This window comes from Athene cunicularia, assembly GCF_003259725.1.
Source record: "Athene cunicularia isolate RWA chromosome 5 unlocalized genomic scaffold, athCun1 chr5_part1, whole genome shotgun sequence".
Classification (NCBI taxonomy): Eukaryota; Metazoa; Chordata; class Aves; order Strigiformes; family Strigidae; genus Athene; species Athene cunicularia.
The window spans coordinates 18,145,193-18,170,704 of NW_020799101.1; the positions used below are offsets into that span (position 1 = coordinate 18,145,193).

The 25,512-nt window shown below is 40.8% G+C and overlaps 1 protein-coding gene across 2 annotated transcripts in view; it reads left to right on the forward strand.

The window, feature by feature from the left end:
• Positions 1 to 25,512, forward strand: part of CCDC88C (coiled-coil domain containing 88C) — a 99,143-nt gene that overhangs the window by 37,151 nt on the left and 36,480 nt on the right. The window contains exons 2-10 of one of the 2 annotated variants that reach the window (XM_026849483.1): positions 737 to 806; positions 12,325 to 12,383; positions 14,016 to 14,099; positions 15,375 to 15,515; positions 16,273 to 16,457; positions 17,032 to 17,113; positions 17,564 to 17,722; positions 23,763 to 23,909; positions 25,285 to 25,429. In XM_026849483.1, coding sequence (XP_026705284.1) covers positions 761 to 806; positions 12,325 to 12,383; positions 14,016 to 14,099; positions 15,375 to 15,515; positions 16,273 to 16,457; positions 17,032 to 17,113; positions 17,564 to 17,722; positions 23,763 to 23,909; positions 25,285 to 25,429 — 1,048 coding nt within the window. In that variant the 5' untranslated portion in view covers positions 737 to 760. The remainder of the gene's footprint in view (positions 1 to 736; positions 807 to 12,324; positions 12,384 to 14,015; positions 14,100 to 15,374; positions 15,516 to 16,272; positions 16,458 to 17,031; positions 17,114 to 17,563; positions 17,723 to 23,762; positions 23,910 to 25,284; positions 25,430 to 25,512) is intronic. The other variant, XM_026849484.1, reaches the window with a different exon arrangement.

Consider the following 25,512-nt stretch of genomic DNA (forward strand, 5'->3'; position numbering starts at 1 on the left):
GTTTGTAGCCTTTCCTCTTTCTTAGGCCCATTCTGTCATTTCAGAGTAGCTTCAGGCAGCTGACATTTAACTGTTGGACCTGACCAAGCAATGCACCTCCCTTCCCTCATCTCCCCCAAACTAAAATGACCTTTAAACGAGATTTATGACATACTTAAATCTGTTTTACTCCCCTTTAAAAATAATGCAGACAAATCTAGAACTTTAAATTGAGTTTCTCTGAGCAGTGCCAGATGCTTACTCAATAGCTTTCCCCCATGCCTACTTCCCCAAACTGTCATTAAAATCTCAGACCCATGAAATAATTTGACCAATTATTTGAATTACTCAGACTTCACAAGAATGGCTTAGGTACCTTTGAACCAGCTGCATCTATATGCCCTGAAACATGACAGCAGCTGTATGTTGAACATCAAATGAATACAGGTCATGCCTGGGGTAAAGGCATGACTGATTGGTGTGCCTGGCATGGCCGCACATTTATTCTGATCAGTGCCATGGGACCCTTTAAGTTCTATATTGGCCATTGTTAAAAGAGGCGATTAGTGTATGTTAGCTCTGCAACCTGATGCTATCTTCAAATAGTGATTTCTCTCTCAAGTGGGGCTTCCTCTTGTGACCTTTGACCTGCCAGTATGTTAAAAGCTTTGTAAGCAGTGGAGCTCTGTATTCTTTGTGGTGTGATTGATTGGGATTCCTTCACACTGAACTTTGCCTGTTGTTCTCTTTTGTTTAGGAGGTCCTCCAGCAGCTGATTGTAATGAATTTACCAAATGTTTTAATGATTGGCAAAGATCCTCTTTCTGGTGAGTAGTTTGTTGGGTTCTTCACTCTTCTCCTCTGAAATGCTAAATGAAATTTGTATTTGTTTTCTTAAATTAGAATAGAATCATAGAATTGTTTAGGTTGGAAAAAACCTTTAAGATTGAGTCCAACCATTAACCTAACACTGCCTAAGGGCCACATTTATATTTCTTTTAAATACCTCCAGGGATGGTGACTCAATCACTTCCCTGGGCAGCCTGTTCCAATGCTTGACAACCCCTTTCTCAGTGAAGAAATTTTTCCTAATATCCAATCTAAACGTCCCCATGTGCAACTTGTCCCATCATTTCCTCTTGTCCTATTGCTTGTTAATTGGGAGAAGAGACTGACACCCACCTTGCTACAACCTCCTTTCAGGTAGTTGTTAGAGAGTGATAAGGTCTCCCCTGAGCCTTCTTTTCTCCAGGCCAAACAACCCCAGTTCCCTCAGCTGCTGCTCGCAAGAACTTGTGCTCTAAACCAGCTTCACTGCCCTTCTCTGGACACATTCCAGCACCTCAGCGTCTTGTAATGAGGGGTCCAAAACTCAACACAGTAATTGAGGTGCAGCCTCAACCATGCTGAGTACAGGGTGATGATCATTTCCCTATTCCTGCTGGCCACACTATTTCTGATATAAGCCAGGATGCTATTGGCCACCTTGGCCACCTGGGCACACTGCTAGCTCATATAGAGCTGCCTGTCAACCAATACCGCCAGGTCCTTTTCCACCAGGCAGCTTTCCAGGCACTCTTCCCCAAGCCTCTAGTGTTGAATGGGGTGGTTGTGACCCAAGTGCAGGACCCATCACTGAGCCTTGTTGAACCTCATACAATTGGCCTTGGCCCATTGATCCAGCTTATCCCAATCCCTCTGTAGAGCCTTCCTACCCTCGAACAGATCAACACTATTGCCCACATTGGTGTCATCTGCAAACTGAGGGTGCACTCAATCTCCTCATCCAGATCATTGATAAAGATAGTAAACAGAACTGGCCCTGATACTGAGCTGGAGAACACCACTGGTGTCTGGCCATCAACTGCATTTAACTCCATTCACCACCACACTTTGGGCCCAGCCATCCAGCCAGTTTTTACCCAGCAAAGAGTATGCCTATCTGATCTATGAGCAGCCAGTTTCTCCAGAAGAATGCTGTGGGAAATGGTGTCAAAGGCCTTACTAAAGTCTAGGTAGACAACTTCCACAGCCTTTCCCTCATCCCCTAAGCACGTCACCTTGTCATAGGAGATCAGGTTTGTCAAGCAGGACCTGCCTTTCACACACCTATACTGACGGCATCTGATCACCTGCTTGTCCTGTATGTACTGTGTGATGGCACTCAAGATGATTTTCTTCATAACCTTCCCTGGCCCTGAGGTCAGGCTGACAGGCCTGTAGTTCCCCAGATCTTCCTTCCAGCCCTTCTTGCAGATGGGCGTCACATTTGCAAACCTCTGGTCAACTGGGACGTCCCCAGTTAGCCAGGACTGCTGATAAATGATGGGAAGTGACTTGGTGAGCACTTCCTCCAGCTCCCTCAGTACCCTTGGGTGGATCCCATCCGGCCCCATAGACCTGTGTGTGTCTAAGCAGTGTTATCAGGTCACTAACAGTTTCCCTTTGGATTATGGTGGCTTCATTCTGCTCCCCATCTTCCAGCTCGGGAGCTTGGTTGCCAGAGAACAACTCTTCTTACCATTAAAGACTGAGGCAAAGGTAGCATTAAGTACCTCAGCCTTTTCCCCATCCTTTGATGCTATGTTTCCGCCACATCCAGTAAAGGATGGAGATTCTCCTTAGCCCTCCTTTTGTTGTCAATGTATTTATAGACAGATTTTTTTTTTATTGTCTCTTGCAGTAGTAGACAGATTAAGGTTTAGCTTGGCTTTAGCCCTTCTAATTTTTTTTCCCGGAATAACCTAACGATGTTATTGTAGTCCTGAGTTGTCTGTCCCTTCTTCGAAAGGTCATAAGCTCTCTTTTTTTCCTGAATTCCAGTCAAAGCTCTCTGTTCAGCTAGGCCAGTTGTCTTCCCTGCTGGCTTGTCTTTCAGCACACAGGGATGACCTGCTCCTTCGCCTTTAAGATTTCCTTCTTGAAGAATGTCCAGCCTTCCTGGACTCCTTTGGCCTTCAGCATTGCCTCCCAGTGGACTCTGTCAACCAGGCTCCTAAACAGACCAAATTACAAACATGTTTTTAAACAAACTATATGTATTTGTAGCCAAGATACAAATATTTGAGTACCTCCAAGTCTCACAGTTTAAGATATAACACTTATTTACAGACCTGTGCATAAAAATACAATATGACATACATGTCTGCATGTCATACACATGTGGTAGTGAGTTAGTTCTTGTCAAAGCCAGAGCAGCAACTGTTTGCTTTGAAGTCCTGTGTCTATTCACTCCTCACTGCAAGTGACCAAGGATACAGTCTGCTATAGGAGAATCATTTGTCCTCCAGGTTTTCTGTCCTGTGTACCTGTATAATCGGTTAGTTGTGGCAGTATGTACACACCAGAAGAGTCTTGCAGAATTGCCCTAAAGTCTGAAGGAACTGTTGCAAATTAAATGTGGGAATATATGAGGATGGAGAGAAAAATACATCTATGAAAAATTGGGAAAAGTGAGAAAGAATGAACAAGGAGAAAAGCACCTGTCTGCCTATGTTGTCTAGGCAAGGATATCTGTCGTAGGAGGTGTCACCTCAAAAGTGACCTGGAAGCCTATGAGCTTGTGTCCATAGTCTTTGTTGAGACAAAATGAAAGTTGTTTGGCCTGAAAATGAAGTTGACTTCTCCTTAGAACCACATTTCTGAAATTAAAGGTTTTGTTGCTGTGGGTTTTACTTTTTTTTTGCACACCCGTTCTGTCTCTGCCGTAGTCCCATGCTAGTGCCAAGGACAATGTGTTTTTACCAAAGAAGGAAAACTGGATGAACCCAGTCAGCAGTGATGGGGAATGACATGGTAATCAGCATCTCCAGAACAAACAAATGGCAGAAACTTTGGCACAAGATTTTACTTTGCTGCTCTTAGCAGCAGTAGTGTGTGTATGTACAAAAAAGGGGTTTATATTAGAAAAGAAAATTTACTTACAGATGTTGAATCACTGAAATTCAGTCTTGGCACTTCTGCAGTAAAATCAAGCTTGAAAGTAAGGCATCCACTTCTTCAGCAAGCAGATGAAAGTGTGCAATGTCAGTCTTAATTCTCCTGTACAGGCTACAGTTATGAGTAATGAAGAAAATGGAAATAGAAGAGCTGTTGCTTTTCTTGTCATATGGGCAGTGGGCAGAGCTTGGGCTGCTAGCATCAAGAATTCTAGAGAGTAGAGGTGTCTGGACCCCAACAAGGCAGTATCTCTGCTGGCTAAGTGTCAATGGAAAAGGCTGGCTGGTTTCTTGTCCTGGCTGTTCCTGAGTGACAGCTGGCAGAAGACTCATAATGCAGTATCCACGGTGTTGGTTCCTGGGGAAGCTGCACACTTGAAAGCTGTCCTGTATTTAGCTATAATTTCAAATTGCTGACTTGCTGGTTTTTGTCAGCACCTTAGATCTATCTTTCTTTGAAGAAAGTACCTGATGTCTCTTGTAGGAAAGATATCCATGTGTTCCCATCTTCCAGCTCCTTTAATTACAACCAGAAACTTTGCTTCACTTTGACAAATTTTAAAATGTAGTGGTTTGGTTTTGTTTTTTTTAATGTGGTCTTTTTAACTATTTTTTATCCATTGCTGACTTCTCACATTCTGAATAATGCCAACCATAAGAGGGGATAAAGAATGCAGAAATGTCTAAAATTGATGGGATATGTGCATATAAAAAATGAGAACCAGTCCCAGCTTAAACACTGCAGAGAAGGGTGGTGAACAAAGACTTGAGATAGACTTGCTCCAAAGAATGTATTCAAGGAGGAGAGTGTCTGAGGGATAGGGTTTCAAGAGAAGCTCATCTTAATCTTAGGTAGATTGCTGGTCAGATGTGCTGAAGAAATGGTTAGAGAAGTGGATAACTAGAACTTCCTTCAGGAAGAGGACCCTGACTGAGCGCTGATGGGAAGTTTGGAAAGAGGGAACAGATAGGAGAAAGCTGAGAAGTTGGTAAAACCAATACAAAAAGCTAAATGAAGGAATAGGCTGCAGTGAGCAATGTGGGTGAGTGGTGACCAGGTCACTGTCGAGTTCATGTTTTTGTTACTGAGCGTCTTGCAGAGAGGAGTGAGAGGAAAGCAGAGGCACTTGGAAGGGGAAAAACAAGTGAAATGAGAGATTCTGTCAGTGAGAGTGCTGAAGGAGGGCTGCAGATTGCATAGAGATGTTGACGACAAAGCAGTCATCAGTATGGGAAATTGTGCATCTGGTATGAATACAGAGAGGCTCCAGGGAAAGCTGATGGAGAAGTGAGGAGGCTGGGGGTAACAGCAGTATGGGGAGAAGAGGTGATGAAGATGGTTATTTGAGGGAAGCATTTAAAAGTGGCAGGAATGGTAGAGGAGAAACCTCTTTGTGTCAGTGATCCAGTCCAAGACAGAGACAAAGGAGGAGAGTCCTGAGGGAGGCATCTGCAGAGACAGTGCTGGGTGATGTGGGGAGCGCTAGAGCTAGAGACCAAGGCACAGGTTTGTAGGGCTGGGGTGGATCTGAGAAGCTGCACTCCCAGTTTTGTGTTCCCTGTCCTGTAGGTAAGTTACACAAATGAAAGGCCCTTCTTGACCAGAGGAAGAAAAAGTGATCCCACAATCAGATTCCTGGAATTAAGTACAGTGTTGCTTTTTACTGTTTTAGCTCCTACTGTATTTACTCTGTAGGTCCAAGACAAGAGAGCTGTTAGATCATTCAGTATGATATACTGTGTAACAATGTCAGTGACTTACTCCTTGTAGCAAGACCAGGTGATGTTTTGCTATGCATGCTTTTCAGAGCTGTCTGTTCACATGCTGTCTGCAAATTTTACTTTTTTTCTTCTAAAACACAGCCAAAACTTACATGTTATTAAATTATGAACTGAACAGCCCTAAAGCTAGGAATGCTGTTCTTGCTATTTAGCTCCTGTTTGGCACTCAGCAGTTGGGATTATTGAAGGCTTCTGTAGCTCTGCTATGAATATGGGACTGTTGGGAAAACAGAGCTGCCACCACTAAAAATGTGGAAGCTGGGCTTTTGCATAGGAGAAGGCACATGTCTGCTGGGTTTAGGAGCTTTACTTGCTTTCATGTCCTCTAAATAGTTTTATTTTAAACCATGGCAATTTTGCCTACTTCAGTTCATTTGGCCATGGGCGTAAAAGTTGCAAAAATATTTATAAGATGATGAAGGCTTTGACTGTTTCCTAGAATATAGGGCGCTGAAAAGAAACTTGTAAGTTTAATTAAAGGATTTGGAAAACTTTCCCAGGAATCCGACTTGCACAACGATGTAGCTGACATTACTGGATTTATCCTCTTTACTGCACTGTATAGTAGACAGCCACTACCATTAAATTTTCTCTCTAGTTTTGTCTTCATCCTTTTTTTTTCTTACTGAACAACTTTTCAATTCATTACTGCACCACAAATCCCTCTGTGCTCAATATGAGAATCATCAGCGTAATAGTCTATACACATCGCTGTAATCACTTTTTATAATTACCTCTGGTTTTAGCATGCCTTCTAAATGGCCACTCATTCATGTGCCCACACAAGGAATATCAGTATACAGTACTAGTCACAAACCTCTGTTTAGAGGTGTTGCTTAATTTCTTAGTTTCTAGACATGCTTTAGTTTAACACAGCTAGTGAGTGTACTTAGAAACTGATGGCAATTAATCCTTTGAAACAGTCATAGTTAATTGGGGGGGTGGTGTGTGTTAACTTTTATCAGACCAAGAATAGAAATGAGGTTTTATTTACCTCAAGTAGGCTCATTTCTGTTGCTTAAACTTTGCTATTTAGATCCTCTTTTCAAATCATATGTCAAGGTTGTGAATAAGAGAGCCCAAAGTCCCTGCTGGGAAGTGTCTATAGAGACTATTTTTCATTAAAATCATAAAAGATGTCTACACTCACTGGGGTACTTTTTTCATGTCTGGTTTCCTTCCTCATTTTGTTTCACAAACCTCTAGAGGCACAAAGGTTCATAAAATATGAAGTTAATAACAAAACAATGCCTCAATAGTGTAAATTTAGCATTCAGGCTTTTCTCACTCAGGATGTTGCTACAGTTGGGGAAAATGGCGCTTGTGTGTTCCACCCCTTTCCACCTTCTCTGCAAATCCACCGGCAGCTGTGTGTAGCACTACAGGCGCTGGCACTCCCTCTCCTCCACTGGAGGAACATCAGAGTTGAAATGTGCAGAAAGAAGTGGCACAAGCTCAAGATTTCACATTCTTGGGCTCTCTCATTCCCATTTTCTCTGACATCTTTCCTACCTCACCTCTTTTTTTTTTTTTCATCATCTGTATTCTCTGTGTACCTTGATCCTCATTTTTTCTGTTGTGTCTCCTAAACCCTCTGCCTGCCTTCTCCCAGAGTCCTGCCATCTGTTTCCCACCCTCCGTCCCCTATAAGAGCAGAGGGGTCTCCTGGCTCTGGCGCAGTGAGGCTCCCAGGATGCACAGGTGGTGCTTGGGCTTTCCCTCCCTTTATTTTCTAGACAACCTGCTGGCTCTGTCTCACAGTTGGGAGCAGATGGTCTTGCTGCAAATCCCCCAGGTGGCTGACTCTCTTGAAGGCACAAACATGTGGCCTGAGAGCAGCTGCTCTGGAATTTTCAAAAAGAAAAGAGGTTGTTGGGTTTTTGTTTGGTTGGGGTGGTGGTGGTTTGGTGTTTGGTTTTTTTTTTTGTGTTTTTTTTTTTTTTTTTTAATTAGCACCTTTCTGTTTGTGCTAGTTTGAATCCTGCCTGTTTGTTTCTGCTTGTGTATACCTGTCTGTGAGGAGCTGTGCCAGACCTGAGTGTTTGTATCCTAGGTCATAGGAGGACACTGTCTTGGTAAGGTCAGCTAATAAGCCTGGGTGGACCCAGCAGACTTTCTTCCCAGCTGTCCAGGTAGGACCTGTCATCCCAGTGAGCCAGCTGAGGGAAGCCTACACATTCCTCCTGCTTATGCAATTACACAAGGAATTTACCACCTTATTAAATTAGCACAAATAAGCCTTTTGAAAAGCGTTGCAGAATCATTTGCTGTTGAGGAGTCATGACTGAATGGGGATAAAGATCACTTGCTTTTGTTCAACATGCATTTCAGGATAAATGCAGTGTCCCAAGTGTAGAACTCAGCTGCTGCGATGCGTAATAATCCTAGATGTGCTTCCGATTCACTTAGTAACCTTGGGCACTCCACTTAAGTGTGTGGTATCTCAGCTCTCCTGTGGGTGACATGAAAGGGGAGAGGCATAATTAATCCCTTCCTAGCTCATTCTGAGGTTTAATTGAAATCTCTCTCTAAAGCACTTTAGATGGGTAGAGAGGTTTTTTCATACTCGCACCCTATTTCTTCTAAATATCTCCTGTAAATAATGTTATTCTATGAGGCTTTAAAATGTTACTTGAACCTGGCTTGAGTATGAGTGATCTTGGAGTGCATTAATGCCAACAAAGTGTCTCCACCCCATGAGAAACAATTTCTGAATGAAAGCCTAAGTAATTGGCTCTTTATAACAGTCACACATGCTCTTCTGAAACACTTGTATGGCTGGCAGAGTAGATCTGCTAAGTAGACCTTTCAATCTTAAAAATGTTTCTAGCGGGCAGTACAATCGCATTTTCATTATACATGCATAGCATGTCTGCAAGCATAAAATAATTTATTAAAAAAGAAACCCTGGAAAAATTCTGGCAGCTAAGTTTTCTGTGAAACTTGCCAGTGGGGAGAGCAGACTGCCAAATGTTATCTTTAAAACAGTAGCAAACTAATAATCTCATGATTACTGTGAGTCTTTAATTTCTCACTCCTTTCTATAAACTATATTGTAAACTTATCTGCCAAAGGGGCCTGCCCTGTCTGCCTCAACTTCTCTTCCTGGTAGGAGGGCCCAAGTGAGGACAAGGTCAGTCCCTAGTGGGAGAACAGGTTGACTTTGCTAAGTTACTCTGCAGTAATAGCTGAAGGTGTTTAACCTCACAGGGCTGTGCAGAATCACCAATGCCCATTTGTTATCTCACGTAGAGAATAGCAAAGCCTACTACCGTTGGTGCAGAGAGTTGGAGTGTGGTTTGAATGGCTTAAGGATGGTGTAGATACTCTAACTGTTGGAAGATAACCCTAATATTTTCTAAAATGAGTGATTTCAAGCCACTAGGCTCACCCTGAGGATAGCTGTGATGCCATGTTGCATGAATTGGAATTTATGGTCAACAGATGGAGGTGCCCACATGTCATGGTTTGAGCCAGAGGGCAGCTGAGCACCACACAGATGCTTGTGCTCCCCTTTCCCCCCAGGGCTGGGAAGGAGAGAAGCAAAAGACCCAGGAACTTCAGATAAGGACAGGGAGGGATGATCTTATCCATTAAGGCACAGGCAAAATCCAGACTTACTAGGGGAAGCAAAAAACCCATAAAATTTAATGCAGACACTAACAGCAACAGCACTTAACAGAGTTGGACTGTGAGAAGCATTACCACATCTTGAAAACACCTTCCCCCATCCCTCCGTTCCTCCCAGGCTCAGCTTTTCTCCCTCTATCTCTACCTCCTCCTCCTCCAACAGCAGAGCAGGGGGCAGGGAATGGGGGGTGCAGTCAGTCCTGCTGCTTCTTCCACCTCAGCGGGGGGAAATTCCTGGCATTCCTCCCCTGTTCCAGCGCAGTCCCCCTCTCACAGGAGACAGCCCTCCACAAACCAGCTCCGACATGAGTCACTCCCACAGGTGTGTGTGTCACCCCCGCGTGTTGCAGTGTCCCAGCACCAACCTACAGCAGCGGGGCCTTCAGGTGTAATCACTGGTTCGATGTGGGGCCCCCCCACAGGCTGCAAATCAACATCTGCTCCACCAGTGACCCCCATGGGTGGCGGGGGGTGGCCCTGCCATCTCACCGCGGGATACAGGGGAGTCTGCTCTGGTGCACTTCCCCCCTTCTCCTTTCTTCCACTCACCTCAGTGTTCACACAGATGTTCTTGCAGCTTCTCACACCTCCCCCAACTCCTCCCAGGTTCCCCTTAAATATGTTATCACAGAGGCATAGCTAATTGACCAAGCCTTGGTGCAAATGTGGGTCCAACTTGGAGGAGCCTCAAGAAACTTGTCACAGGGGTCCACCCCTGTAGTCCCCTCCCCTGCTACCAAAAACCCCTCCACTCACTCAAACCAGGATACCAGAGTATGCTAGGGTTAGAACACTTGTCTGGTATAATCCAGAGCAAACAGCCTGGTGGCTACTCCTTCAGTCTCTCATGGAGAAGATGTTCTGCCCTGAGTAAGTTTAGGAGAATGAAACACACTCGAGTTACTTGCTCTCCATAAATTAGCAACTTGTTCTTGTGTCCCACAGGCATGTTCTGTATTTAATCCCTAGTCTGTATCTGCTCTGAAGCTGATGCTGAATGAAACTCAGTGATGAAAGTCTAATGAGAAATCATTTTTGTGAAAAAATGTCTTCTGACCAAACTGTCTCCTTGGGCTAGTAGTGCTCCCAAAGGAACTGTTTACAAAGTAACACTTTCGGGTTTTTTGTTCTTTCTGAGGGTTTTTTGTGACACTGTCTACATTTAAGGTTGTTTTATTCAGAATGATACAGAACAATCAGACTTATCACAGACTGAAATACTATTTGTATATTGTAATTTTTCTGAAAAAAGTAATCTGTGTATGCTGCTAGTACAGGGAGAAGAGTAAGAATGGTTGTACATCTTTCAAAAACAGTTTTTTAATAGGGAAATCAATAATATTGTATTTAGAGGGTGAAGTGTGAACTAGCATATTTTCAATATGTCTCTCTGCAGAAGAGAATTCCTGCTTGCAAAATCTAAATGATTAATAAAGTGGGACTTGGATATTGAGAATTGTAGTGTTGATCTGTGCAGTATACTGATAACTTCTGTAGGGCATTATTGAAACATTTTAAAGATCAGCATTTCTAAAAAGTTGTTGAAAAAAATACTTAACAAGTAAGATACTTAAAGACTTGTTTAGGGCATTTGTGTGCCCTAAAATCAGGAAATCAGAAAACAAGTTATTTCCTAAGCTGCCTGCACGTGGCCACAGTGGCTTGCAGGGTTCTGAGAATGGAACTAACCCCTGTGGTAATTTAGGTCAGTGTGTCTTTGTGTGTCTGGGAGGCTGCTTAACTGATGAGTCAGTTTAAGTCCAGTTCCGCAGCCTTTGGTCCTGCATATGCCTCTAACTTTCTGCCAGTGCAGCCTTACAAGGGCGTTGTGTTGGTGGAGGAACACAGTTGCACTCAGAAATTATTATCTGTCTATTTAGTGGTAGGAACAATTGAACGTGCAAGTAAAGCAGGGTATAAAATGGAAGCATTATCCCACGGTTTATACACTCTGTGTCAAGAAGCATGCAGATGTATAGGGATGAAAGAAAACTATGTGTCCTGTTTCTGTCTCCTCTTCCCGGTGTGGATGAGGACAAGTTTTTCCTGAGTTTAACTCCATAATGATTTTTTATTTCCTCATTGAAGCTCCTTGCCTTCTATCTCCCTTTGTCTAACTTTGATATACATAATTTTCTTTACCACCTAACAATCCCCACAATAATTTTGTTGAAACAAGATCTGGCGTTGGCTCAAAGCCACAGCAGTTCCCTGTGTGCAGCTTTCTCCTAACTTTAGGAGGTGGCCGGCAAGGCTGTTGTCACAGCAGGATTCCCTACAGTAACAACCTGTGTGTGTCTCCTCTCTCCCACAGCTCCCTGAGCATATGGTTAGCTGCATATTATCCTTCTACATCACTCAATTATTTATTTTTTTTTATTCCTCTTAGCACATGGGGTTTGTGTTTCAAAGTGTGAACAGCCTTTGATGCAGAACAGACACAGAATTTATTTGCTTAAAACATCTCCCAGAGAGAATTTATGTACATAGAATGATATTCAGCTTTGGGAAGTCTGAGTAGCAAGTATTTTACAGAGAGAATTTAGGACAAGTTCTTTCTTTGAGAGTAACCCTCCTTCATCACTGCCCAGTATGTTTTTGTTTTGATGAGGTTTTTTGGAGGGAGGGAAGAGGTGGTGCTGGTTTGGTGGGCTTTTTTGCACCCTTATTAATCATAAAACAAGGGACAAACATTGGACATATGTGTTGGACTATTTAAGGGATTAATTTTTTTTCCCTGCATTGATCAGAAGAGCCTCAGAAAATGTAGGTGAGGATAGCACATCAAGGAAAAACAGTCTTGCCAGTTTTGGGATTTTAAACTAATCCATAAGAACTGTACTGTTACATGGAAAGTATGGTGACATAAGGGGCCACATAGATATTGTTCAGGCACTTGTTCAGAGGTCTTATTTCTTTTTTCAGGTGGGTATTTTAGAAAGGATTACTTGCAAGTCCTTAATTTGATGTACTGAATCTGTTTTTTCTTCTCTAGGTAAAAGTATGGATGAAATTAAGAAGCTGCTGTTGTTGATTCTGGGATGTGCTGTGCAGGTGAACATTCATTAAAGGCTTGAAAAATAAGATTTTTTTTTTTTTAATCTGTTTTTTTTTTCTGGTCTAAGAATATCCACCCAAAAATCAGTGCCGTATGAACAGATCTGCAGCTCAAGAGAGCTTGTGAGCTGAAATTGTGAGAAGACACAATAGGTGAATGAAAGCAATGCAGGGGAAAGGAAGCACACTCTGTGATAGCAGTAGCCTCAATTTGTTGCCAGTGCTTAATCAGCCGCAGGATATGTCCTCTTGCAACTAAGTAGTCTACTTTGATAACGAAGAGGGAAGAGATAAGCTTTGAATAGTGTTCTTGCTATCAAGATTGTTTTTGCTTTATTTTCTTGCTGTTTTAAAATAGAGTGGAACAGTACGTGTTAATGCCAAACAGATAAGCTAAAGGTCTAAACATTTGTTTAATGAATCCTGATTTTATTTGCATAATCTTTTGATTGAATATTGAACATAGAAAATCTGAAACGAATAAATACTTTGTATATTCATGTGGGGATTTTTATGTAGTGTTTGTTAAAATAAACAGGGAATGTATATGGGAAACTTTCCAGAAATGCACGACAGTTACCAGATAAAGAAATCGGTGTTCTCCCCACCAAAACTCTGTGGCAGTAAACAAAGGATGCGTTGCAGGCTACCCTTTGCTTATAATTGACCTTGTTTGTAGGTCTTTCTAGTGTTTTTGTCATGCCTTAGGACACTTACCCAGCTCAGCTATGTCAAATCAATTATGTCAGGGTAAAGCTGTCTACGTATTTGAACTATCTCGGTGTTTCATTGCAGCACAAAGAATAAAGATCTGATCTGGCAAGCTGCTGTGCATCCTCAGTCCCCATTTATGGATCTGGGGTTCCTCCCAGTGAAATAAATGGCTGAGACTCAGAACCTAGCCCCAAAAGGACACTGTAAATGAGTTTAAAAAAACTTTAAGTAGTGCTTAACTTCTACACAATGCAGAGTTGTTATAAGAAGGCAATAATGTTGTTAGTGTACAGTCACGGATGCGCAGATAGCAGATGTCTGCCTTCTGCCTCTTTTAAAGTCTTAAGCAAAAGATTTATTGTTTGTCTTAAATGTCATTCATTTTTATTCAGAATGTTTCCTAACCCCATTTTTTATCTAAAGCACATGTTGATTTAGTCCAGCAAGCAACATTATGCATTGATGTGAAAAGTATCTAAAGTGATGCATCTCTTCTCGTTGCCAAAACCAAGCAAAATGCAAACAGCAAAGCAGAAAGGTTAAATGATGCAATGTAAATGTAGGTTTACATTTGTGCAGCTCCATTAATGAAGCTGTGATGATTTTCTCCGGCTGTTGCCCCACCTCTTGATCTCATTATATGTTGAACTTGTTTTTAAAGAGCAAAACCAGCCATTTAACTTAGCCCTAATTGTACTGACTGTAATAAGTTTTAATAATTTAATGCATAATTCAATTCATGCTCCATATGGAGCAGTGAAGTGTTAGACCTTCTAGTGTGACAAAGTGTAGATGTTGAACATTTTGTCATTAGAGATGTGGGGATTTTTTTTTTTTTTTTTAATTTAAATGAAAAATGGTGCAATAAGTTTTAGGATATGTAGTGCTGTTTCAGGGTGTGTTTTCTTTTAACAGTGTGAAAGAAAAGAAGAGTTTATTGAAAGAATAAAACAACTGGATATTGAAACCCAAGCTTCTATTGTGTCACATATTCAGGAGGTAGGGCTCTTAGTATTGTCTATTTTTGACTTTTGATCTCTCCCTTTTTTGACTTAACAGGGTTTTTTTGCTATGAAATATTAATGTTTGGAATTTCATAATGGATTCATGAACTTAACCCCAAAATAAGATTGAACATGTTACTGCAATCAAATTTTATAATGAAAATGATAGATACTGGGAACATTACTTGGCTAAAGAGATGCAGTGGTAAATGCCTCATTTGCCAGTTATGGGATACGTAGAAGGGATTGTAAGGATACATGTGTACTATTTCCAAAAAGCCTGTATGGCTTAGGAGCTGCAGTGCTGTACGCACTTAGTCCCCAATTCCTGTGGTAGGTGAGACACAGATGGTGATAATTCAGATGGTCTTAAGAAGCATACTCTGCAGCTGAAATTGGACATAAACTCTGTTTGATCCAATGACAAGTATTCTTGGACTCTATGGTTTCTCTAGAGGGAAGAAATACAGGTAGGCATTAGGAGCCAGCTTGCTTTGGAGACCCAAAGGAATGCCCTGCAGAAACAGCCCAAGCTGAGTGCACCTTTCTGGAGCAGGCACCGACTGTGGCCAGGTGTCAGTGTGTGCCTGTGTGGAGAGCCTGGTACACTCAGATTTGAGAAACAAATAACAAAAGTCTAAGACAGGACTGTTCTTAACACTTAAAAAAAAATCAGTTCTGCTTAAAAAAAAAAAATCATGATGATCTAAGTACATGGTTATGACAAAAGCAGGAACAGTCTTTAACTGAGCTTTAGAGACTTGCATGATATTTCTGCGAAATCATTCAGAGAAAATCAGTTTGGGTAAGACAGCAGTTGAAAGGTGCTAGCAGAAACCAGAAACATTACTGCTAAAGGCAGCTTCCCCAGCTGTTTCAGCTGCAGATTGCAAATTCATTGAAAGCAGAGCTTCTTCTCAGCCTGACTGCTCAGTGTGGGATCAGTCCCTTCAAACCCCTGTGGTGACCACCTTAGTGCTTGCAGTAAGACAATTGCATACTTCTAATATGCAAGCACATGTGCTATTGATCATAATATATATCTGGTCACTTAAAAATCAGCCTTAATAATTATAAAAAAATCTAAATACCAGAAATTGCTGGGTAGTGTTACAGTTAAGGTAGTTGTTTTTTATTTACTACCTGGTTTTGGTGAAATGTGATACGTTTTTTAATTAATTGGTAGAAGAACCTGGAGGATGCAGCATATATAGCAAACAAATTTACAGCTCAACCAGTGGAAAGACGTTATTTTTTTTCCTGTTCCTAGGTGACTCACAACCAGGAAAATGTCTTTGACTTGCAGTGGCTGGAGCTCCCAGATATGGCCCCAGAAGAACTAGAGTCCCTCTCCAGGAATATGGTTTTCCACCTCAAGAGGCTCATTGATGAGAGAGATGAATGTACAGAAGTATGATGACTCATCTATCCTATCTAGAGCTCATGTGAAGCAGCAGATGGAGGCTCTATTCCTTTTCTCATTTTGTTTGTGCACTGGGTTTCTATTTCTTCTGCACCTTGAAAGTCTGTAGAAAGATTCTGACTTTTTGATTGATTCTTGAGTAAACGCTAAGATGTGGTGAAACGATTGATAAAGAGGAGTGGAGTGGTCTCTCCACGAAGTGGAGAGACAAATATTTGAAGTTGTGACTTTGTCTTGAGCATTTTGACTCTGCATGTCTGCTCAGTCATTCAGCTTTGAGTGACTACTTGTCTGTCTCTCCATTGATGTCTACCATCATGGGTTCCAGTGTCTTCTCTATTTTTTTTCATTGTGAAGATGTCCATGTCTTTTGCTGACTCATCAGTTCCTTTCCCTTCAGATCTCTGGAGGAGGCTTCTCACCTTCTTTAACATGTTAATTTTCTGTCAGGCTTTTGACTGTGATTGTGTTAGTTAAAACTGTTAGTAGTTATAGGTTTTTATGAATTCTTCAAGCAAAACAGAATTCTTATTTTGAGCATTGGAAGGGGAATGTTTTAGTGGTCTGAACATAGTGGAGATTCCTTTCCTCCTCTGTGTAACCTTTCCTCCTGACTATTATTTGAATTCTGTATAATGCCATGCTAGTAATTTTCTACATTTATAACTCATTTTTAGATATTTGAAAAACAGTGTATAATTATACTATTTATCTCTTGACACTACATACTTCTCTGTATTTTCAGGTCATTGTAGACCTCACTCAAGAGAGAGATTATCTGCAGTCTCAGCAACCACCAAGTCCTCTGAAAGCACCAAGTCCAGATTCTTCACCAAACCCAGCCAGCCCTCTTTCTAATGAAGACAAGCAGCACCTTGCAGTTGAGCTGGCAGACACAAAGGCTAAATTGAGAAGAATCCGGCAGGAGCTGTGAGTCACCGATGAGTTGTACTTTTAGAGAGACTTGTGTGTTTAGTCTTGTGCATCCTGAAAATGCAGGTGCCTGTCATCTTCAGTACACTGGCCTCCATGGGAGCTCTCAGCATCATGTCTTTCAAGTAGTTTAGTCATAGCAGTAGGAAGTATGGGTGTTCCATCTTTCTTCTTTCTTAACTGGTCTTTAAATAGATGTGATTACTACTTCCATTTTTCTTTTTGTCTCTCACCTCTCTCTTCCAGTCTTCAAAATGCCAACTGCTAGCTGCACTTTTTAATTATTAGTGGGAAGTCCAGAGACCAGTGAATCTATGACAGCAGGAGCACCAATGAGATTTTAACAGAGGCACTTAGGATAAAAATAGAGTTGTTAACTCAAATCCATAAGTTTATGGTATCATGAGAAAAAACTTCTTGTTTTTATGAAGCTGTCATGACTAAGAAGCACTATGTTCAGAATATGCTAGAAGATTTCTATTTTCCTTTCCAGATTCCTAGCAGCATCCATATAATCAGTACTGTTTCAGGAAAAAAAGAATTCTTACTAAGATTTTTCCAATTCTTTCAGGGAAGAGAAGACTGAGCAGCTTGTAGATTCTAAACATGAAGTTGAGCAGCTCACCCTAGAACTGCAAAAAATAAAACAAGAGGTATGATGGGCTCGTTTTCCTGTTACAGTCTTCTCTATTTAAAAATGCCACTTTCAGCATGAGGCTAAAAATACTACTATGCTTATTTTTTAATGAAGAAATCATGTTACTCCAGCAAGCTGTTTGATGATTATGGCTATGGCATAGTATTGCTGCACTTTACACTTCACTGGTGAGAGAACTCTCATCTGTTCAGCTTGCAAATAGCCTAGTAATGCCTGAAGCTTGTGCAGCATCAGGCATTAGAAATGTCAGTCCCAACAGGCTGAAGAACCTGTCTTGTAGAGAATTTACTGACTAGCAGGAGAGTTCTCTTACTCCTGAACCAGGGGAATGCTATTTGCCTATGCTTAAAATAAGTAAATAAATAAAAATCAAGTTTAAAGAACATGCTTTAAAGTATTAACTAAGATTTTTTTTTTTTTCCTACTTATTCCTCTTTTGTCACAGAATATCCACCTGGCCTCAGATGCTCGCTCTGCCCGAGCATACAGAGATGAGCTCGACTCTCTGAGGGAGAGGGCAAACCGTGTGGAGAGACTTGAGATGGAACTTGTTCGGTGCAAAGAGAAACTTCATGACGTGGATTTTTACAAAGCTCGCATGGAGGCAAGTGAAAATTGGGAGAAAGATTTGCTGAGTAATCCTTAATGGCTCATGTCATTTTTCATTGATCTGACTGTAGCAAAGCATCAGAGTAAGTGGAAATTTCATAACATGTCATAGTTATTGACACAGCAACATCGAAACTTCTTTCAGTGTCAAGAGGGACTTGGTGCACAAAAAATAAATACCCATTAGTTTTAATAATCTCTGCTTAGTTCAGCATTATGTGGTTAAACAGGTCAGACCTTTTCAGGATGCTTCTTTTAGAGAATCCAGGCCTTTAGTCTAGCCTTGAGAAGTTACTCTTAGGTAAAATGCCTGTGTTCCTGAGTTGTTCCTTTGACCAACATTTAAAATGTCATGTATAAATTAGCTACATTAATATCTGGGTGTTTTTCCTTAGGGGTTTGTAGCAGATGCAACTGTTGTTAAAATGGGTGGGCATTTTTAAGCATGACCTCAGATGACAAATTCTAGCCAGCCCTTTTTGCAGCTGTTGCTTATAGTAGAAAGGAGACAAAATTTGGATCTTCCCTAGTGCCCTGAGTAGGGTATGTCAATGAGAAACATACAGCTTTGTTCCAGCAGTAATGCCAGTTACTCAGCTTAGTTACCTGCAGCTGTGGCCCTCCTAGATTTATTAATAAACTTAGGTTGGAAAGGACCTTGAAAATGATCTAGACTAACTCATTGCTCACAGCATGGCTGACCTTAAATTTACATCAAACTGCTCTTACTTTCTTTCCTTTCAGTTCTTTGAGCCATTCTCACCTGAACTCTCAATACCACATGCATAACACTTCAGCCAAAGTCAAGTAAATATCCAGACTTGGTGAACGTATGGAGGTTCAGTAATTGACCACCTCATTATAATTAGATAAAATCCCAGGTCTGAGGTAGAAGAGTGATGTTAAAACTTGCATTTGCCAGGTCTCTGGCTGAGAACACAGACCTTATTTCTGCTCTATAAACTCTACTTTGTAGGTGATTTTTTTTTTCCCCCCTCTAACCTAAGGGGCCAGCTAGCTGCTGCTTCTTATGAATAGGTTCACTACAATGGATGGTTGTTAAAGGTAGTAATAGCCTGCAAAAGCCTGTCTTCCCTTTCAGTAATTCCCAGTTTACATTAGAAGCATGTAGCCGTGTCTGTTTTCCTCCCTCAAGCTGGCAAATCAGTCGTGCATTAACCTGGCACACTACCTATCAGTGTGTCATCCTGACATTTCCCTTTTGGCAGTGTGCTGGAGTCACTTAGCTTCTACTTGCTACTCAGATAATTCAGCTGGAACTAGGAGAGGAGTTTTTCAGTCTTCATCTGAGATCAAGGGAGTAGATATTTCTGTTCCTGAGTTCTCAGACTCCTTGCTTGTCCTAGAGCCAGCAGTTCCCTGCTCTGCTGTCTGCATGCTAGTCTTGCTTAACATATCATTCAGTAAAGAGACCTCCACTTCAGTTTCAACTTTGTTCCAATTTTCCTCGTTCCCTCTTCCGCCTGTCAGTTTTTAGTGAAAGTGTTGAATGTCAGAGATGAGTGCTGGCTCTCCAAGGGTACCTCCCTGAAATACAGTAGTGAGACCAAGATTATTTCCCATTGATATGGCACTTTTCCAATTCTAGGCCACAGTGGGACCTCTAGCAAAAGTTGTCGCTGCTGTAGGGACTGAGCTTTTCTAATATGAGGCAGGATTACACAGCTGTCTGCAGGCTGTTCGTGGTCTAGAATAGCCAGAGAGTTTTACATTCTCACCACTCCCTCTTCCATCATTGATCAAGTCTTGGCACAGCCACAGACTGCCAGTGTGGAGCAGTGGCAGCATCAGGCAAACTCCACTGGTTTCATGCTGATACATTCAGAGGATTCCACAGGGCACTATTCTGTCTTTTTTATGGTCATGGAGTAGCACAAAGCCTGTGCATAGTAGCCAGTATCCAACTTCCCATGGTCCCTCATTTTTTTTGTCTTAACTGTCTCAAATCCTCCGCCTCTCTAAAAGAAGGGTTAATGAACGGAGTCAGTTCCGCATCTGCTCAGATTCCTCCCACTCCCTCAAAGACCTACAGTTTGGCTTACAATTCCAAGTTGTGAGATTTGTACAGGGATGTAACATGGTAGAGAATTTTACCACTAGACAGTGCTGATTCATCTCATGGCGTTTACTGGTTGTGATTGGTTCCTAAGCTCTAAGTCTTAAGACCTGAACAAATCTTAGAGACACAGCAGTGAAAATGCAGGTGCATAAAGTACAGCATAAGCCACTTTTCTATGGTAATGTGATACCTTAAGGCTCATGGGGTCTTGACAGGGATGTAAAGCAGTACCAAATGGGTAAGTGAGAAGAAAAAGTGGTTTTACCTTTGTGCATCAATGCAGAAAGCTATTAAATAAACACTTAGAATCTTTTCCTTCTTGTACTTCACATACACATTTGGTAATTTGATCAAAAAGTATGGCATGTATTCTGTGTATGATACCGTGACAAGCTTTAGGAATTGAGAGCAGGCTTAGAACTGGTTTCTGAAAGCACATAATACAAATCAGCAGTGACGGCAGGAAGAGATTTAAGGAGCTATTGCAGGAAGGAGTGCAAAAGGAGTAAGTCTTTATGTGAACGTAACTCCTTTAGGCATGTGTGTTTTACTTCTCTGTATGTCTTGACAAAGCTGTTCAGAAATTACGTTTTAATTTGACCATCGTTTAAGGAACATGGATATGAATATGCTCTGGAGACCTTCCTGCTGGGGTGGCTGAATGAGGTTGTAACTGTGAATGTGGAGGAACAGGCTTAGTGCAGGGCTTCCTCCAAGGAGATGCTTCTCCAATGTAAATCTTCCCTCCACCATTCCTCTCTATTGAAACTTGTGCTGTTCCAGGAGAGATCAGATTATTTTCTGAGGCCAGGGAGTCTGCCTTGCCCATTCTTCCTCCTCCTCACTGCAATCCTGTTTCCATGCGGGATGACAGGAGGAATTTCTGTGATGGCAAAAAAAAGCAAAAACATCTCTTATGTTCTCATATAGCTGTCCAAAGCAATGTTTTATTGTCACAAGGTGTTAACTGTATCATGGCTCAATAGGGGCAGCTTCTGAATGGTCAGAAGGGAGGGTTTTGAACTCTGTTTAATAACTAGTTCTGGGTTCATGTGCAAATTCCCTAGTGTCAGATTTAAACAATCTGATTGCTACTTTAATTTCTGAAAATGTTTTCCAGTAGCAACACACCCTGATTGTTCAATCTCTTACCCCAGCGATGATTGTAACCATATAGGTACATGCTGCACATTCTTAAAGCTATTTCAAGGCACAGTGATACAGGATCAAAGCACAATATGTAATTTATTTTAGAGATTACAAAAGCAGCATTATGTTGGATGTTAAACCATCACAATTTAAGTGATCTAAAACAAAAGGATTTTTTAACCCCTTGCCTAATAAATTCAGTGTATTAAAAAAAAAAAAAATCCACACCCAACTCTTTGCTGTCAATTTAGAAATAAATATATCTACAAAGTAATTTTGGTGGGTTTGTTAAGCACCACTACCCTATGACCATCACTTGCTGATTGGCTAACAAGTGCAATTTGTAGCTAGACATGGTTTTTAGGTCAACTATGTTATCCCAGCAACTTCTGGGAGATGTTAGTGCTGACATGTTTTACTTAGGATAATTTTACCTTCCAGGCCTTGAGATATAACTCTACAAAGCTCCCATGGAGTAATTACTTATATTACATGAATTTTCCAATATTAAGACAACCTCAGATCATGGGTACACCAGTGAGCCATGTTGACCTTGCCATAGCATACTTTTTCCACCAAGTTATTAATTAAAGATTTCATCAGAACTGCTTTGAACTGACATGTCCACCCCTCCTGGGCGCTTGATGGAAAGTGTTTCAGGCTTCCATGAATTGCAGCTCCCAGTGGTGTGTGGTTTGTACCACAGCCTTGATATAGTATGTGCTTGGCACATAGCTTGACTCTTCATGAGACACTAAAATAACTAGTTCCTGCTTGGTAGGCAGTTTTGGGGATAGTTCTGAGGCCATGTTTTTGAGGTCAGACACCACCTTACTTCTTAGGGCTGTGGTCCAGATTGAGTGTGATGATCTGGCAAACCAAACTCTTGTCATGTTACTGTTTCATTACAGGTATTCTGGCAGCTTACATGACACCCAGAACATTTTGTGTTGTCTACTTCCTCTGCTCTGTCATCAGTTTAGTGTCAGCCTTTTTAGTTTGCCCACCCTGAATTGACCCTGTTAGATCAGACTTGGCCCAAAATGCTGGTTCTATAAAATGAGTGTTTCAGTATTACTGTTATTTTAGTTACTTGCATACTCAGACATTTTAATTGCAGTAGTCGAACCACTTCACAAGCACTAACATACTTGTCCTTTTAATACTACTGTAGTAGGGAGATTTTTATTCTCATATTTTGCATGTTGGTAGTTGATCCCCTGGGAGATCAAGGGCAATATGGTACTGCATAAGGTAGACTTTCCATATTACGCATCTACAGTCAAGATGCTGCAAACAACTAAGATTACTTGCTATATAAGGCTGTTAAATCATGGTGACCTGTATTATCAAAAGGAGAGGAGAGCAGCTGTCATCAGACACTCTTAACTCATGCTTTACAGCTGTCTTCTTTTTTCTGTTTTTTAAATAACTGAGCCAATAAGGCTTCTTAAGGCTGATTCTACCCTGAAAAATGGGAAGGTAGTTGCTGATGAAGCAGTGAAAGTGATTTGCTCATGCCTGGTGATCTTTCAGGAATCTACTTGGTTTGGATGTTTGTGGTCTGAGAAAGCAGACATGAACACTGATGAGACTTCACATTTTGAAGACAGTTGTCCAGGAATAAACTTGTCAAGCCATAAGCATTTTATCCTGCCTGTGTTCACATTTTCTGGTTTTGCATATTTCATTGGAGCAGCAGGAAGGATGGAGAAAAGAGAGAGGAAAGCAAAGTGAGAAAAAAGGAAATTTCTTTAGAGAGTCAAGTAAATCTAGTTCTTGCCCTGTTGTAACTCTTTGGGGCAAAAATCCTTCCTGTATTCATTTAATCTTTTAAATGCTGGTGTGTTCCTGCCATGGAAAATTCTGTATCTGACTCAAGACTTATCTGAGTATCAGGAAGAGTAGAAGCTAGCAGTGAGGTACTATAGCTTGAAATAGGACATTTAATAAATGTTTTTAAAACATGACCAAGAATACATGGCTAGGTTTTTGCTTTGAACATTTCATGTTTCTGGAGATAAGACACTTGAATACAGAGCTTCATTTGTTGCTTTGCAGGGAACATTCAGAGTGCAGTGTAATTAATTTGTTTCTAATGCTGTTGCTACAGCAGAATAACAAGTTAAACTTTTACTCAGTAAAAACAGAACAAAAAAAGTATAATGGATAAACAACATGGCTTGTGCAATTAATGCTCATGTATTTATTGGGGCTGGGGCAGGGTGTGTGTTAAGTATAAAACAACTTCTTTTGTTTAAGTGAATTGAATTCCTATTCATGAGAGAGAGAAATTTTAATAAACAGACATTCACATGTAAGTGAACTGAAACAGGGATATGGCCATAGTATATATTAATGGATAATGCTCCTCAGCATGTTTTGAATACACTGTAATATATAATTTGGAAGTAAAAAATCTATTTTGAAACAGGAAACTAGAAACTATAGTGAGTTTGCTAAGTAAATGGTACTGTAACAGTGGAATTGGAATTGAACAGTTGCTCCTCTGTCTTGAGTCTCTTTGGTGCACCGCTTGATCTAGCCTCATATAAAGCAAAAAGAACTCAAACTTCTAAAATTCAGGAAAAAACAATAAGAAATATTATATTTACTTGTATTAATGACTCACAGATAATTAAACACAATATCTCCCATAAAAGTATCAGGTAAAAACATTTTTATGAAACCGAGAAACATGTCAGATTTCTTTCTTGTGATTTGCAATGTCAGTTTATGAAATCCACCTCATTTTTGAAAAGTCAGTTTATATAAATAGATTAACATTGTTACCTTTTCTCTGTAGGAGTTAAGAGAGGACAACATCATATTAATTGAAACAAAGGCCATGCTAGAAGAACAGCTAACAATGGCAAGAGCTCGTGGTGATAAACTTCATGAATTAGAGAAGGAAAATTTGCAGTTGAAGTCCAAACTTCATGATGTAGAGCTGGTATACCCTCTTTTTTTCATTATACTAATTTTTGAACTTCTGTTTTTATGCTAAGTCACAGATTCATGTCACAGAAACCAGTGGAAACAGGCAAATAAATCAACAGTGCTTTTAGAAGCCTTTAGTTTGAATTTTGGGTACATGAATTCTTGAAATACTATAATGTTAACATTGTAAATATTGCCAATGCTACTTTGCGTGAGACTGAATTTAATTTTATGCGAGAAGGTATATCACAGTTTTAAAATACAGATTGCTTTCATACATATTGGTAATGGAGATGTTAAAATCTGTCAGTTAAGTAGAAATGTCTTAGATACAGGAAATGAAATCAACTGTAGGAAATTATCTTTCTTGTTGGAAACAAAACTCCCAGCCATTACAGTAAGTTTAAGAATCCATTACTTCCATAAAAGACACAAAATTTCAAAATGTATTTATTTGTTAATCAGACATATGGCTTATTGCTTCATATACAAGAAAATGTAAAAAGTGGCATATTATTGTGTACAAACAAAAAGCAACGTTGGATTTTATAATTCCCCTAGAAATCATAAAGAACTCTTTCATCTCTTCTGTTTTACTTAAAAGTCTTCCTCTTACCCACTGCGTTTTAAATCCTTGTGGGTTTAACTGTGTAGGGGGTTAGCTGCATAGGGTTTCCAACAGGGTCTGTTGGAAACAAAGATGTTGAGGGTGCTGTGTGGAGTTAGGTTTAATGATTGATTCAGGGCATTATAAGGGTCATGTCATGCTCCAGCTTTTCAAAAGTGGCCAGTGATTTTGAATGATGCTTTTCTGGGTGACTTGAATTTTTGTGTAATGCTTTCTGAAAATTTGGGACCCTCTGAGGCACCCCTTAAGCTCCCACAAATGCAAATGGCCAAAATAATCACAAGGAGCAATGATGGATTCATTCTCCATATCTGTTTTCTGGGTATTTTAAAACCCAGATTAGGAGGCAGGTGTTACTCGCCAATCCATATGTCTAGTGTTTCGATGCATGATGATACATGTTTTTGAAGAGCTTAGCTCTGGAGATAGCTTGAATCCAGCCTGCCTTACTAGCGGTGGCTTATACTGGTCCTGTCATCACCCAGTATGTTCTCATTCCCATCATCCTCCCTCCAAGTGTATCATGGGCCTGAGCTGACTCTGAACAGGGCCAGTCAGTTGTCTTTGCACTGCATTCTGTGACATGTATGGTAGCCCACAGCAAACTTTTAATGCTGTACATGTATTTCAGTATAAAAGCACGGTGTAGAAGGAGATTCTTCTACCTTCCAACATAAGTTGTGCTTGTAGCAGTTCAGCTGCCAGAACAATCTTACGGATAAGCTGAATGTGTATTTTCATTCATGCGTGTCTTTTACAGGACCGGGACACAGACAAGAAGAGAATTGAGGAGCTGCTGGAGGAGAACATGGTCCTGGAGATTGCACAGAAACAGAGCATGAACGAGTCTGCACACCTAGGCTGGGAACTAGAACAACTGTCTAAAAGCACAGATCTTGCAGATAGTGAGTACCAGCTGGGGTAGCTGTTCTTGTGTTGTGGTGTTGATAGTGTTGTTGTGTTTGTGGTCTCTTTCAGAGTAGATGGG